The sequence below is a fragment of the Cynara cardunculus genome (genome assembly GCF_001531365.2).
Source record: "Cynara cardunculus var. scolymus isolate 2C chromosome LG 17, CcrdV1, whole genome shotgun sequence".
Taxonomy (NCBI): Eukaryota; Viridiplantae; Streptophyta; class Magnoliopsida; order Asterales; family Asteraceae; genus Cynara; species Cynara cardunculus.
Genome location: NC_037544.1, coordinates 34,126,188 through 34,140,397, shown reverse-complemented (window position 1 = coordinate 34,140,397; position 14,210 = coordinate 34,126,188). Strand labels below are relative to the sequence as shown.

Genomic DNA, 14,210 nt, shown 5'->3' with positions numbered 1-14,210 from the left:
TATATTTCTATGTTGTCAGTTTAGAAGTTACTTTATATTTGATAAATAGTTACACATGTTCTTTTAAGTGACCTTATAATTTTTGTAGAACACATTGAGTGTATACGATTTTAAATTCTTTAGTTGTTATGGAAATTCCACGTTACACCCATAGCGCAATTTGATTTAATTCGTGTTTGTTTACTCCTCACACTACAAAATAAAGAGGAATCATCAACGGAAAAATCTGTTGAAAAAAGCTATCACTGGCTAGGGGTGGACTGATTAAAAGCCGAGCGGACTCCTCTGCACCCGCTCACTCGATTATTGTAAGAAAAAGATCGACGTTTGAAAAGTGCACCCGCTTGATTTAAAGGGTGCCCTCAAATTTTTTGAAACAAAATTTATAACAAATATCAAACATGAGTGAAATGGTTTAGATATTTATATTAAATTAGGAGATACAATAAGTTGCGGGTTTGATTCTTACATCTTGCAAATATTAATTTTTGATCTCTTAAATTTTGACTATTAGGGCCGGCCCTACAATGTTATTACTAAAAATGTGAACAATAAAGATACATCTACAACAATTCCTTGTTTATTTTTCTTCTATTTTGATCTAATAACTTTTCTTCATGATTTATTTTTCTTTTTCATGCAAATTCTTTTTAAAGTCGTTTTTTATCTCGTTTTCGAAGCTATATATATATATATATATATATATATTTTAAAGATCAAGGTTAATTTTTCTTGAAAATGTGTATTTTATTCTCTAGATCAACATAATTAATTTTTCTCCAGGTCAAACTGGGTTGACTCTCCCTAGGTCAAACTGCTACTTTGTGGACCCTAGGTATAGCCGCTCAGAATAATTCCTAGATCCGTCACTGTCACCAGCGGATCTTATCGTCACAAAAAGTGTGATCGGTGATCTTTGATTAGCGGCAGATTTTTTAATATTGATGGAAAAATCCGTGGGTGATAATCAATCTGCCGGTTATCCGCTACAAATCCGTTAAGTTGGTAATTATCAATGGAAAAATCCACTGGTAAAGTCTCTTTATTTTGTAATGTCAATCACTTACTAATTTATTTAAAGACGAATACAAAGACAGATTAATAAAGAGTAAACGGGTAAATGGATTTGAAATAAAAGCCTTAGATTTACTATGAAACACAAAATGGATAACGAACTTTATTTATAAAACGTCCCATTAGATTATATCCTTGTTCGTAAAGAATATATATGTCAGGTGTATGCCATTCTTTAATTGAGTAATATATATTGGTTATGTTTTTTTTTTATTAACTTGGATATCCAACCCGCTATATGAGCCGACTAATCTCAGGACGACCACCTATTATAATAAGGTAGCCCGGAGTCACCGCATTTGAATATCCGTGGCCACAAGGGGATTTTTGTTCCTTCTTGGATTTGAATATGGGACCTCCAGATATTTTTAACCTTTGAAGCCAAACTCAAATCAATCAAGCACCATCCTAAGGATGATTATATATTGGTTATATTATATGTTAGTGCATAAACAACCAATATATTTCAAACACAGAAGTAATATATAATCTTTTGTAGTTTATGGATGTTCTGAAATCATGGTAGTGTCCTTCAAAAGTTTTCCCAATGATAAAGTGTAGGAATCTTAAGAACGTCACATTCCTTATCCTACCAAACTCCCAAAAAAACACTCCTTTGCCTTTGGCTTATGTCACAAGACAAAATCATACAGTGCCACTCCACCTTTGCTTATTCAACAAAGCACCCCATCTCCCTCTTAACCATAAACCAATTAATTGCAGCCCTTTACACACAGACACTGGTGAATGAGTGACACTTAAAAAAGTTGCTTATGCTTCTTAAACAAGATTTTCTGGATGAGAGGATAATGCAAAGAAGTCTTAATCAATCATTATCTTCTCTTTATACATATTCTTAAGCCCGGTCTTGAGCTTTCATTGTGCATAAAGAACTCACAAGCTCTTTGTTGGTTAACCTTGTTTTTTCTTTCTGGAGACCAACAAAATGATACAATCTGCCCCGACTAAAATACTCATAGGAATCTCATTCGATCAAGAACGGAGCATGGAGCTTCTGTCATCTGCAATCTGTAATTTGGCTCGTCCGAACGACACTGTCGTAGCCCTGCATGTTCTTGGTTAGTACGTAGACCTGTTTCTCAATTAAAAAATCAGTGGCTTTTTTACTTTTAGTTTTAACGTTGGCAGAAACATTACAGTGGCGCAAACAACGAAGAAACACACAGACAAAAGGGGTGTTTCGAAATCCATCAACAGATATCGAACGCGAATAAGGAAAGCAAAAGCTTTTGTTATATCTGTCACGGGGGAATTCGCAAACGTTTGCCGTGCCAAACAAGTAACTATATATATTAGACGATTTTAATGTTGTTGATGTCTTTCCTATATATGTTCTTCAATAACTAGGATCTTAATGCTGATTACTTCCAGGTGAAGTTGGAGGCAAGAGTTGGGTTTAGCTCTAGTGTTGGGAAAGGACTTGTTGAAGAAGCCAAAAATATGTCATCTAGGTATCTTCTCATTTCAAGCAAAAGCAACGACTCAAATCGGTAAGAATACTGGATTATGATGATTCAATTTCTGTTCAAACTGTCTTGATTGAATATTCACCGTATTCGAGTTTTGCTTTCATGATTAGGGTCCATCAAACACAAAAATACTGCCTTGATAATTCACCCAAATCATGCTCGATAGTTTTGGTTCAGAAATCGGATATGAAAAAACAAGATTTTCATTCTGGCAACATCAACGAAGAAGGTTTGTTCATCTGATAGGTTTCCATTCAGCGCTTATTTCACTAGGAATATTCTATTACTTTAGAATGTATCAGAATTCCATAACTCGACTAATGTTTCAGATTTCTCAAACAAGAAGAGTGAGCAGCGTTCGCCTAGAAACGTGCTGGATTTATCTGAACGCGACTATCATAGCACAGAAGAAGACAGTTCTAGCTTTGAGGGATCAAGCATAATGGAATCACCTCCGCCTCTGGTGGCTCGGAAGTCAAAAGGGCAATCTTCTTTCAGAAAGCATATATCATCGTTGAAACGCATTTCATCTTTCTTACGCTCTCCATTTGAACCAGACACTAGGAAAGCGGACATGAAGCTTCCAATCAAAGAACAACAACAAACTTTGTTGAAGTGCTTGAGTTACGAAGAGCTCGCCAAAGCAACAAATAATTTCCATCCAGGTACCAAATATCTAAGAACCGTGAGCTAACCTAATAACCTTGTCATGGTTCTCATATTATTTGCACCATATATATATATATATATATATATATATTATAGACAGATATATGGAGAGAGAGACACTCACCAACTTATCTAAATAAAATGTCTTATTCTGGTACATGAAGTCTTGCCCAGTTATAATGGTACACATTTTAAGCAAATGCATGCTAAAGATATGTCATTTAGTTTTCACAAAAAGTGCATGTAACTAAACGAACTTCTGCAGATAATATAGTCGGGATCGGAGGCTACTCGGAGGTGTACAAAGGTGATCTAGAAAATGGACAAGTCATTGCGGTGAAAAAGCTTGCCAAGGACAACAAAGATCAAAATAAGGAGAAAGAGTTCCTAATGGAGTTAGGCATTCTTGGACATATTAACCATCCCAACACTGCGAGCTTAGTAGGTTGCTGTGTTGAAAATGGACTCTATCTCATCTTTAACTACTACCCTAACGGAACTCTCTCCTCGGCGCTACATGGTATGAGAAATAGTTTCTAAGTTCTTATCATTAATTTTTGCTGCACAGGGCTGGAACTAGATCTGATCACCAGGACATTTGAAAATTTTAGGAAAAACCGGCAAGCATATCGAGTGGCCTGAAAGATATAAAATTGCTGTTGGGATTGCTAGAGGTTTACATTATCTTCACACATGTTGCAAGCATCGGATTATACACCGTGATATAAAAGCATCAAATGTTCTTCTAGGTCCAGATTTCGAACCCCAGGTGAACGGCAAAAACTATTACGTACTATCCAACAAGAGGTTTGAAATATTTGCCATTTTGTTTCTTAAATAATTCATGTTTTGTATGTGTAGATTTCAGACTTTGGTCTGGCCAAATGGCTTCCCAGCAAATGGACACACCATGCCGTAATTCCCATTGAAGGGACTTTCGGATACTTAGCTCCAGAATACTTTATGCACGGGATTGTTGATGAAAAAACAGATGTTTTTGCTTTTGGAGTTCTTCTTTTGGAGATAATAACAGGCCGAATGCCTGTCGATTCAGACAAACAGAACCTTGTGTTGTGGGTCAGTAATCATATCATGTCACATTTGATTCACGATACAGTTGCAAGAAAACATACCCAAATGCACACAAAATAAATAAAAGATCTCTTCCCTTTTTCTCAAAACACACAAAATAAGGAACAGAAGAAAAATGTTGATCAAACTGTGGTAAAACTAAACCAATCAAGTTTACCAAAACTGATAACTGATAGATTTTTCTGAGTCCAAGTGAGTGGTGTGATTTTCAGCAACTCTTGCTCACTACCAAAATTTAATTGAAAATACGTAATAAAACAAAGATGAATACATTTACATTAGTAATAAACCGTGCAATGTTATAGGCGAAGCCACTTATGGACTCTAGAGACATCTGCCGACTAATTGATCCTGATCTAGAAGGTGAATACGACTCCGATCAACTGTATAGACTAGTACTCACATCTTCATATTGTGTACAACAATCTTCTGATTGGCGACCTTCCATGACCGAGGTACATGTTATTCTTGGCACTCCCCTTCGACTGAGTAATTCATATACTTTCTACTAGTGCAAACGAGTGATTTAACAATCATCTTCCTCGTCTGATTTTGGCTTGTTAGGTGTTGGAAGTTCTACAACATGGAGATGACTCAGAATTTGCAAAGAGTTGGAGAATACCAGAATTTACACAAGAGGAGAATGAAATGGATGATTATTCCATGATTTTTGGGTACGACGTTCCATCGGATATAAGTTTAGACGACATTTAGAGAAGAAAATTTTATTTTTGTTCTTAATAATATATAACTTGGAATTTTGGCCTAAGTAGCTACCATAAGAACTAGATAGGTTGCAATACATAGAACATTAAATTCATCAATTCTTCTTCTGTTACCTTAACTTCTTTGTCTCATTATTGATTCTCATGTTCTGTAAGGAAGAAGGTTATTATTATTATGTTTAAAGAGGCAACTTAATCAATACAGTCAATGTTGCAAATATACCGATCATTGCACAACGATGGATCAGTTCTGAGGACATCGTGGTCAGTAGCAGATTAATCAATCCATTATTTCCACCCAACTTACAAGATAAATGGCTTATAATTGCGAGACAAATTAATAGTACCGAACCACAAGAGTGGTGCCCGGTTGGTTTGAGCTTGGCTCTAAAGGTCAAAAAGTACCTGGAGGTCCCAGGTTCAAATCGAAGGAGGAATAAAAATCCCCTTGTGGTCACGGAGGTTCAAATGCGATGACTTTGAGCTATCTACAAAATAGATAGTCGTCCTGAAATTAATCGGCTAACATAACAGGTTGAATATCCAGGTTAATAAAAAAAAAATGTTTTCGTAACCTTATAAAAGCATCTCCAATCCACTCAATATCCTATATTTTACTCCATAATTACTTCTCCAACCCCACTTCATTCTTCAGACCAAATATGAAGTAACACTATTCAACCACTCTATTTTAGAGTGTAGATTTTTAGTCCCTCTAGTTCCAATATACAATTTAGGGGATGTTTAGTTCAGGTAGAAGAATAAAAATAAAAGTGAAAATAGGAATGAATTTTTATTCCTTCTAATTTAACTTGAAATTAAAATTTGAGCTTCTGTGTTAATAATCATATTATATTATATAAAACTAAACGATTTCTTTAATTTTCGTTCTCATTGATTATTGTTTCATACCTCAAACCAAACATCGTCTTATAGTTTATTAATCATTTTAGTTATAATATATATTACATGTAAATATTATAAAATAGACTGATATTAGTTTATGATGTATATAATAAATTTAATTTGTATTTTTCAAACTTATTTAAAAATTTTAATATTTTATTAACAAAATAAGTTTTTAATAATTTAAAACACAATTCTTGCTATAATTCGTGATTTTGGCTAGTATTCGATTTCGGTTTTTAACAACTCCTACTTGAGTTCTCTTTCTCTCTTTCTTAAGTTATTACTTGCTTATAAGATGGCCTCTCATGGTACCGATGTTGGTGATGATGCATCCTACAATCCCATTGCCCAAATTCTTTTGACCATGGACAAAAGTCCGAGATTTAGAATTCTTACAGCATGGTCCTACTTGCAAGTAGGAAAAGGAAGGCACAATGCAAAACGTGTCCTGCACTCCTTATGGCCGAAGGAGATTCAATCTTGAGGCATCATCATGCCGAAAAACATGCCTGAGGTTGAAGTCGACAGGAGGTGATTCAAGTCAACCTATACTTGATAGAGAAGGTGGAATATGGACGTTTGATGCCGATTTGGACCGTCAAATAAGAACACAATGTGTCATTCGATTCAGATTGTCGTTCGGACATTTTGACAACATTCATATTACGAACCTCATCCAAAAAATGTTACAACCACGCAACAAGCCTGTAAGTCAAACTCTTAGACGTGATGCGGTAAAATTGTAGAAAACGTGTCAAAATGAAACGAGATAAATGTTTTCTCTTTTGCTTAATTTTGCTTCGTTAACGTGTGATTTATGGTGTGTGCTACACGTTTTGCCACATTCTTATATATGCATAATGAAACATTATATTGAGCCACAGCTTTGGCAATTAGTAAAGAATATGTAATCAGGTTTGAACCATTTGGTATGCCATATTCGGATGAGTGTTCATTTTCAATCATTAAAAAAAGTCTAAAACTTGTAAATTATAATCTAAAATCATTAGTATTTCATTTGATAACGCTAGTACTAATATTGCATGTGTGTCGAAAATAATGTTGGGTATGCGCCCTGTTTTAGACAGTCAATTATTTCATACACGTTGTTATGTACACATAATCAACTTAGCCGTTCAAGACAGTTTAAAATTAGTCAGCCTCGTACTATATAAATTTAGTCTTATGTTACGGAAAATTTGCACAAAAGGTAAAAAAAATACGCTTTGTATAGAAAATATTGTGAGGATGTCGGTTTTAAAGTTTTGGTACCGAACTTTGATATTCCTGTTAAAGTTTTGCGATTTTAAAAATACAACAACTCTTTTATCCGGTATTTATTATCCAACAAGTCATTTACATCTAAATCAATTATCTATTTTGTCAAGTAAGATGGTACAATATACAAACACACTACCAGGAAATTGGGTTATTAGCGACTATCTTAATGTCTCGCTAATTAGCGACAGATTAAACCCAAAACCCATTCATTGCTAATTAGCAAAGGATTGACCACAAGCTCATCCATCACCGATCTCTCGCTAATTAACGATGGATAGGTGGCATCTGTCTATAATCCATCGCTAATTAGCGAGGGATTAACGAGGGATTTATTTATTTTTCTTGTTTTCTCATTTGAATGTGTTATATGTACACATATGTATCTGTATGTGTTATATGTATACATGTGTATATATTATTAGGGGTGCCATCGGTTGAAATCCAATGGATTTAGATGGATCCAATCCGATCCAATCATCCATTAGATGTTGGATTTTGTCATCTGATTCGATTCGATTAACATTGGACATCCAATATTATTGTATTAATGTATATACGTGTTGTATATATGTTTATATGCATGTGTATATGTGAATGTATAGGTAATGTATGTGTTGTTTGGTAAACAGATATGATGTGTATGTATATGTGTTGTATATATGTATGTGTATATGCATGAGAATGTATTGATAATAATGTGTGTGTTGTTTAATAACCACGTAAAAATTGTTAATAAGTCTTGGTGTTATTGAGCTTTAATAAGTCATAAAGGGTCTTATTGGACTATAATGAATCTTACTGGGTCTTATTGAGTTATAGTGAGTCTTAGCGGTCTTATCAAGCCTAATAGACATCACATGCATATATGCAATGCATACTTGCATAAATAACAAGTCACTATTGGTGTTATTGAGCCTTAATAAGCCATAAAATGTCTTTATTGGGCTTTAATGGATCTTAATGAACTTTAATGGGTTTCATTAGGCTTCAATGAATCTACTGAGTTTTATTCGGTTTTATTGGATTTTAATCAGTTTTAATAGGCTTTGATGGATTATATTGGGCTTTATATGGTTTCATTGGATTTTAATGAGTTTTATTATGCTTTAATCGATTATATTTAGCGATGGCCAAATGGGCCCGGCGTGGAATGACCGCTGGAGGATTGGGATTGGAACACACTTGGGACCGATTGGACTAGTTTTGAGACTGCCGGTTAAGGACCGCTAACACTTTTCATCCAAAAACTAGAAGGGTGTTTACAAGGAGAGGAAGCATCGGGAAGAAATGGGAAGCACCGGAAGCAGGTGAATCATCCAAACTCTAAACTCTTTTAGTTTATAAGGTAAAATACAATACCTATATTTTGTATTTACCTGAAAAAAAATGGGAAATGGAAACTAGCATGATATGAGAGATGTTGCAGGTGGCATGGATGATGAATTTCATGCCTCCTTCCCATGTTTCCACTACAACTATAAGCCTCGTCTTTGGTCACAAAACTAGTATCAAAATGCATCTATGATTTCTCTAGAATACGAAACTAGGGTTTTTCAAATCTTCTATACCTTTACTTTTGTGTCAGATTTTCATTTCTTTATTGTAGTTGGAGGCTTTTCTTTGTTGTTACAAAGGAACGAGTAGCAGGGGTATAAATGGGATGGTGGCTCTGACTCTTACCTCGGTAAGAGGATGGTCAGATGTGAGATTATGGTAAGAGGTAAAAAAATCTTTGGTAAGAACCTCTTATTTGATAAGAGGTAATAAGAAGCTAGTAAATAGGCCCTAAGAATCAATTAATAACTAACATGGATTTGGCGCCAAAGCTTGGTTGTAGATGGTGTATATATTTGAATGGATTAGATGAATATTTATACCAAAATTACAAAATAAGTCCCTATACTAAGAACAATTACAATATTGAAGAAATCTAATTATGATGGCTAACACATACTATAAGTTGACAAGATGGAGACTATTCTTCTTGTCGCCAATGAACGACAGAACCTTTGCTGCAATATGTTTTGGGGTGAGGCCAGCCTCCACAATCTGGTCTGATTGAGAGCCATGTTCGATATATTTGTCAGGTAGCATCATAGCCCTCCACTACAATAAATCAAAAGAAGAACAGAAGAAATTAATATATTTGGAGAAGGTCATAGTTAACAATCAAAATAGTGGTTGCCGATAGGAAGAAAGTATCTCTAAGATGTACCTTGAGGTTTCCATCAAGTAACCCATTCAAGGCCAAGAAATGTGAAACGTGAGAGCTGAATCCTCCTATAGATCCTTCTTCGACAGTGATGAGGACCTCATGCTCTTTTGCTAGTTGCCTGACCAAACCTCCATCGAGCGGCTTGCAAAACCGTGCATCCGCCACAGTCACTGAGATACCGAGCACTTGAAGAAGTTCACTTGCTGCTAAACAACTTTGTACTATGGTTCCATAGCCCAATAATGCCACTCTACTTCCCTCCTTAAGCACTCTTCCCCTTCCAACCTATTTGAAATATTTTAATAATTAAATCAAGATTGGATAATGCACGGCAATGTAAGCAAGGTGAGAAAGTACCTCAATTGGGGTTCCTTTGTTATTTACAGGGAGGATTGAACCTATGCCATTGCCTCTCGGGTACCTAAAGCAGCTAGGCCGGTCATCAATGGCTGCAGCTGTGGCAACCATGTGCATGAGCTCAGACTCAGAAGAAGGAGCCATCACTACCATGTTCGGTAAGCAAGCCATGAAAGTTGTATCAAATGCACCACAATGAGTTGGACCATCTCCTCCAACAAAACCAGCCCTATCTATGGCAAATCTCACTGGAAGTTTTTGAAGATCAACATCATGAATTACCTACATCAAAATAAATTAATTGCATTAAAGTATATGTATATTTCACCTAAAGTTACCTTACAAGAAATAAGACAACGATCTTACTTGATCATAACCCCTTTGAAGGAAAGATGAATAAATAGCACAAAATGGTTTGAGCCCTTCAGTTGCTAAACCAGCAGCAAAGGTGACAGCGTGCTGCTCGGCTATGCCAACATCAAAACACCTCTTAGGGAACTGGTTTTGGAATGTGTTAAGGCCTGTGCCTCCTCCCATAGCTGCATGAATAGCGACTATTTTGTCATCTCTTTGTGCCTCGGCAACCAAAGAGTCCGCAAAATATTGGGTATATGAGAGGGTCCTAGCTTTCGTTTTGAATTGTTTTCCTGACTGAGTATCAAAATTCACAACACCTGTAAGAGAAAAGAAACATATAACTGAGTGTTTCTTTTTCATCCATGATCGAGGTTAATCTTATGGTAAAACATGCAATACCGTGCATCTTATCGGGTGCATTTTCTGCAGGAGGGTAGCCTTTGCCTTTCTCAGTAACAATGTGGATGAGAACAGGTCCTGTTGCTGGCGTAGACCTGATCTTATTGAAAACATTGATAAGATCTTCAACATTGTGTCCATCTACTGGACCAACATAATAGAGCCCAAGGTCTTCAAAGATGCAAGCTTCATTACCACCCACCATTTCTCTCATATACAAGTCCATTTTCGCTGCAACTTCATGTGTTTGATCCTCCAATTTATTGGTCACTCCCTATTCATCACATAATTTCGACATCAAGTTTTTGTTGTTCGAATATTTACTTTTCTTAAGATTATAGTTTTTTACATGAGAGCCAAGTCATTTTTTATGGAGTGTATGCGTGTGTGTTTGATGTTTTAGGAAACCCAAAGTTTTTTGTTTGTTCATAATTAAACTAACATTGTTGGATGTACATCACAAGTTTAACAATGAATGTATATTAGATATTGTAACATGTGGAAATCTTGAAAGAATGTATAGAGAAAATTGCACCTTTGCGACTTCATGGAGTTGACGAGACTTCCTGCTAGTTTGTAGCCTTGTAAGGGCTTGACTGAGTGCCCCAACGGGTGGAGCAGGGCCGTCAAAAGTGGCTGTGGGGAGGGAAACTTGGCGGTTGTCATTCAGGACTATGATAAGATTGGAGTCTAGGTAGCCAGCATTGTTCATGGCTTCGTATGCTTGTCCTGCAGTCATGGCTCCATCCCCAATCACTGCAATCACATGGTTTTCCTTTCCGAGCAAGTCACGACCAACAGCCATTCCTTTTCGAGAAAGAGAAAAACAAATAAGACCAAAGAAGTTTTTGGTCGTTCTATAGATCCGAACAGATGCCAGCCCAGAAAAGAAGGCAAAACAAAGTAAAAGAATCCATACAAGCCATGGTATTTTAAATAGGAAAATAAATTAGTGAAGTTAATTACCTAAACCAGCAGAAATGCTAGTAGAACTGTGACCAGCACCAAAAGCATCATGTTCACTCTCCTCTCTCTTAGGAAAGCCTGCAAGTCCTCCTGTTTGTCGAATCATTCCCATTCTTGATCTCCTTCCTGTCAATATCTTATGTGGGTACGACTGCACCAAAAAAAGATGTTACATAAACCATTCATTTTGTCCATTCAAGAAAACGTTACAGAATTAACTGTCACCTGGTGGCCAACATCCCAGATGATCTTGTCGTCGGGGGTGTTGAAAACATGGTGAAGTGAGACGGTTAACTCAACCACCCCTAAGTTCGAGCTTAGGTGACCGCCGGTCTTGGATAACGTATAGACAATCTCTTCACGAAGCTCATCAGCCAACTTCTGAAGATCCTATGTAGCATATATAATATTTCAAAAAATTAAGGTAATTGTATTACTATATCATCATTAGTTTCTCATTTTGTATATCTTATATCTTTCATCACTATTAAAAGAAATTGTATAAACAAATAAATTAAGTGGGTCTACTAATGATGACTTCAAAAAGTCCGGTTTTATAGGTTTAACTGCTAATGCCTCCGATTAGAGATTTCACAATGCCATAGGATTGATTGAAGTTTCTGCCGGATAACCTCTTAATTTGGTACGTGAAATATACATGATGGAACTAGAGACCTCAAGTGTTTGATACGAGTACCATGATATAACAAAAACAAGTAAATATTTCGACTAGTTTATTAAAATATATTTACCATATAATGATTATAAACAAAATTTACCTTGACACAAAGATTCTTCATATTGACCGGATAACGAATGGTATCCAAGATGGGTGTGGCCGGCTTCTCCCCGGAGTACTTGAGGGTGTTTGCGGGGCTCCCGTTCACCCTTTCTAGGTGTTCTATTTCATTAGTTGCCTTGTCCTTCGTAATAGCGGTAATCCGAGTAAACTAAAACAAGAGACATATACGATTGATGAAAGCGTATTTTAATGTGTTTTTTTTACGACCACAATAAAATAAACAACATACAATTAATTAACTTCTTGACCCAAATTGTAATTACTATTTGAGTTACGTTGATGCTAAAACCAATTTAGAAAAAACAAACTCGATTTAAGGGTGAGAAAACATATATTTTGAACTTTTGGACTCGAAAAAGAATTCACTACAACAAAATTGAGTTTGTAGGACACCCCCAATCTCTAAGTGTCCCAATATACTTTTTTATAAGACTTAATTTATAGGACTAAAATATAAAGTGTCATATCTAAAGATGTTGTAATAAGTTTATATGATGCTTTTGGGAGTCTTAACAAGTTTTTTAGGACATTTTTAATACAAAATGTCGCATTAGCAACTTTATAGGACACTTTTGAGAAAGCATCCTATAAACTATTTTTTTATAGGACACTTGTTTTTATAGGACAATTTTTCAAATAGTGTTCTGTAAAGTTGATAATGGGACACCTTATATTAAAAATGTCATAAAAAACTTATTACGACGTCAAAAAACGTCATATAAACTTATTACAACACCTTTAGATAGGACATTTTATTTTTTTGGTCTTATAAACTAAGTCCTATAAAGAGGTCTATTAGGACACTTAGAATTTGAGAGTGTCCTATAAACCCGATTTTGTTGTAGTGATTATAAATAAAAATAGATGAAACCTTGCGGTTGCTTGACTGCCTTGCTGCAGTAACGAATGGATAAAGCAAACTAGACGAAGTGTGAGCATCTTGAGCCAGAAATGACGACAGAAATATACCCTTCAAAGCAGTAGAAGAAGCCATTTTTATACGAGTATGTTTGGTACTGTAGGTTTTCACTTCGATTGGTGGATTATTAAGAGTTTTGGAGCATTTATATAGGGTATGTCAAGATTGTGATGGTCCAAGCCATTGATGTCTGCAAGTCGAAGAGGCAGCCGTAGGCTTTGGTCAAACTCTTTGACGCACAACATGTTATTCACGACTTTGGATATACAAACTTTTTTCGTATAATTTTAGTATTTGGTCATGTTTTGTTTATGGTCAAATCTTTTAATGCATATGTTAATTATATATGAGTGACTAAGTTCAATTAATCCAACAATTCTTGTAAAATAACACATTTTTTTAATTAAAAAGGATATGAATGACGTTACAATAAGATTTAGGTTTATAGGACCCCGAAATTTACAAGTTTTCTAATAAACTACTTTATAAAACTTCATTTTAAAGAACTAATTAAATTAAAAGTGTTATAATATGTTTCTAGGACGTTTAGCGTCATAACAAACTTTTTAAGACATTTTCACTAATGGTGTATATATATATATATATTTGAACCACCCTATATATATATATATATATATATATATATAGGGTATATTTCTTTTACAACCTTATGTATTTGTATAACTCTTGCAACCCAATTATTAATTGAGATATTTATAGAAATGATGGGAGTTCATTTATTATGATTTGAATATTTATGGAATATGAATAGAGTTCATTAATTATGATTAATACTTTATMTTAGGAAACAATCAAAACTTCTATGAAATCACATATTCATCAAATGAAATTGGACGGTTGAGATTGGGTTGTATTGGTTGCACAAATATTAAGGGTTGTATAATAACCAACCTCTCTCTCTCTCTCTCTCTCTCTCTCTCTATATATATATATA

General features: G+C 35.2%; 2 protein-coding genes across 2 annotated transcripts; one reads left to right on the top strand and one right to left on the bottom strand.

The window, feature by feature from the left end:
* Positions 1–2,020: 2,020 nt before the first annotated feature.
* On the top strand, positions 2,021–5,039 carry LOC112501186 (probable receptor-like serine/threonine-protein kinase At5g57670). The gene is made up of 10 exons (XM_025104867.1): positions 2,021–2,153; positions 2,235–2,374; positions 2,467–2,585; positions 2,657–2,793; positions 2,894–3,229; positions 3,499–3,753; positions 3,845–4,002; positions 4,095–4,310; positions 4,631–4,780; positions 4,890–5,039. Exons 1-10 carry the CDS (start codon positions 2,021–2,023, stop codon positions 5,037–5,039), a joined length of 1,794 nt encoding a protein of 597 aa, XP_024960635.1.
* Positions 5,040–9,164: 4,125 nt separating this feature from the next.
* On the bottom strand, positions 9,165–13,330 carry LOC112500710 (probable 1-deoxy-D-xylulose-5-phosphate synthase 2, chloroplastic). Its single transcript, XM_025104266.1, has 10 exons — positions 13,208–13,330; positions 12,314–12,484; positions 11,760–11,924; positions 11,535–11,685; positions 11,104–11,375; positions 10,569–10,842; positions 10,179–10,486; positions 9,813–10,094; positions 9,456–9,740; positions 9,165–9,346 (listed from the first exon to the last, which is right to left on the bottom strand). The coding sequence occupies exons 1-10, from the start codon at positions 13,328–13,330 to the stop codon at positions 9,194–9,196; spliced, it is 2,184 nt and encodes a 727-aa protein (XP_024960034.1). The 3' UTR covers positions 9,165–9,193.
* Positions 13,331–14,210: the final 880 nt, after the last annotated feature.

Coding starts and splice junctions, on each gene's coding strand:
- LOC112501186 (XM_025104867.1), top strand. CDS start 2,021: ATGATACAATCTGCCCCGACTAAAATACTCATAGGAATCTCATTCGAT. Junction 2,586..2,656: donor AAAAGCAACGACTCAAATCG/GTAAGAATACTG, acceptor ACCGTATTCGAG/TTTTGCTTTCATGATTAGGG. Junction 4,311..4,630: donor AACAGAACCTTGTGTTGTGG/GTCAGTAATCAT, acceptor GCAATGTTATAG/GCGAAGCCACTTATGGACTC.
- LOC112500710 (XM_025104266.1), bottom strand. CDS start 13,330: ATGGCTTCTTCTACTGCTTTGAAGGGTATATTTCTGTCGTCATTTCTG. Junction 11,925..12,313: donor TGAAGAATCTTTGTGTCAAG/GTAAATTTTGTT, acceptor TATGCTACATAG/GATCTTCAGAAGTTGGCTGA. Junction 9,347..9,455: donor TACTTGATGGAAACCTCAAG/GTACATCTTAGA, acceptor GATTTATTGTAG/TGGAGGGCTATGATGCTACC.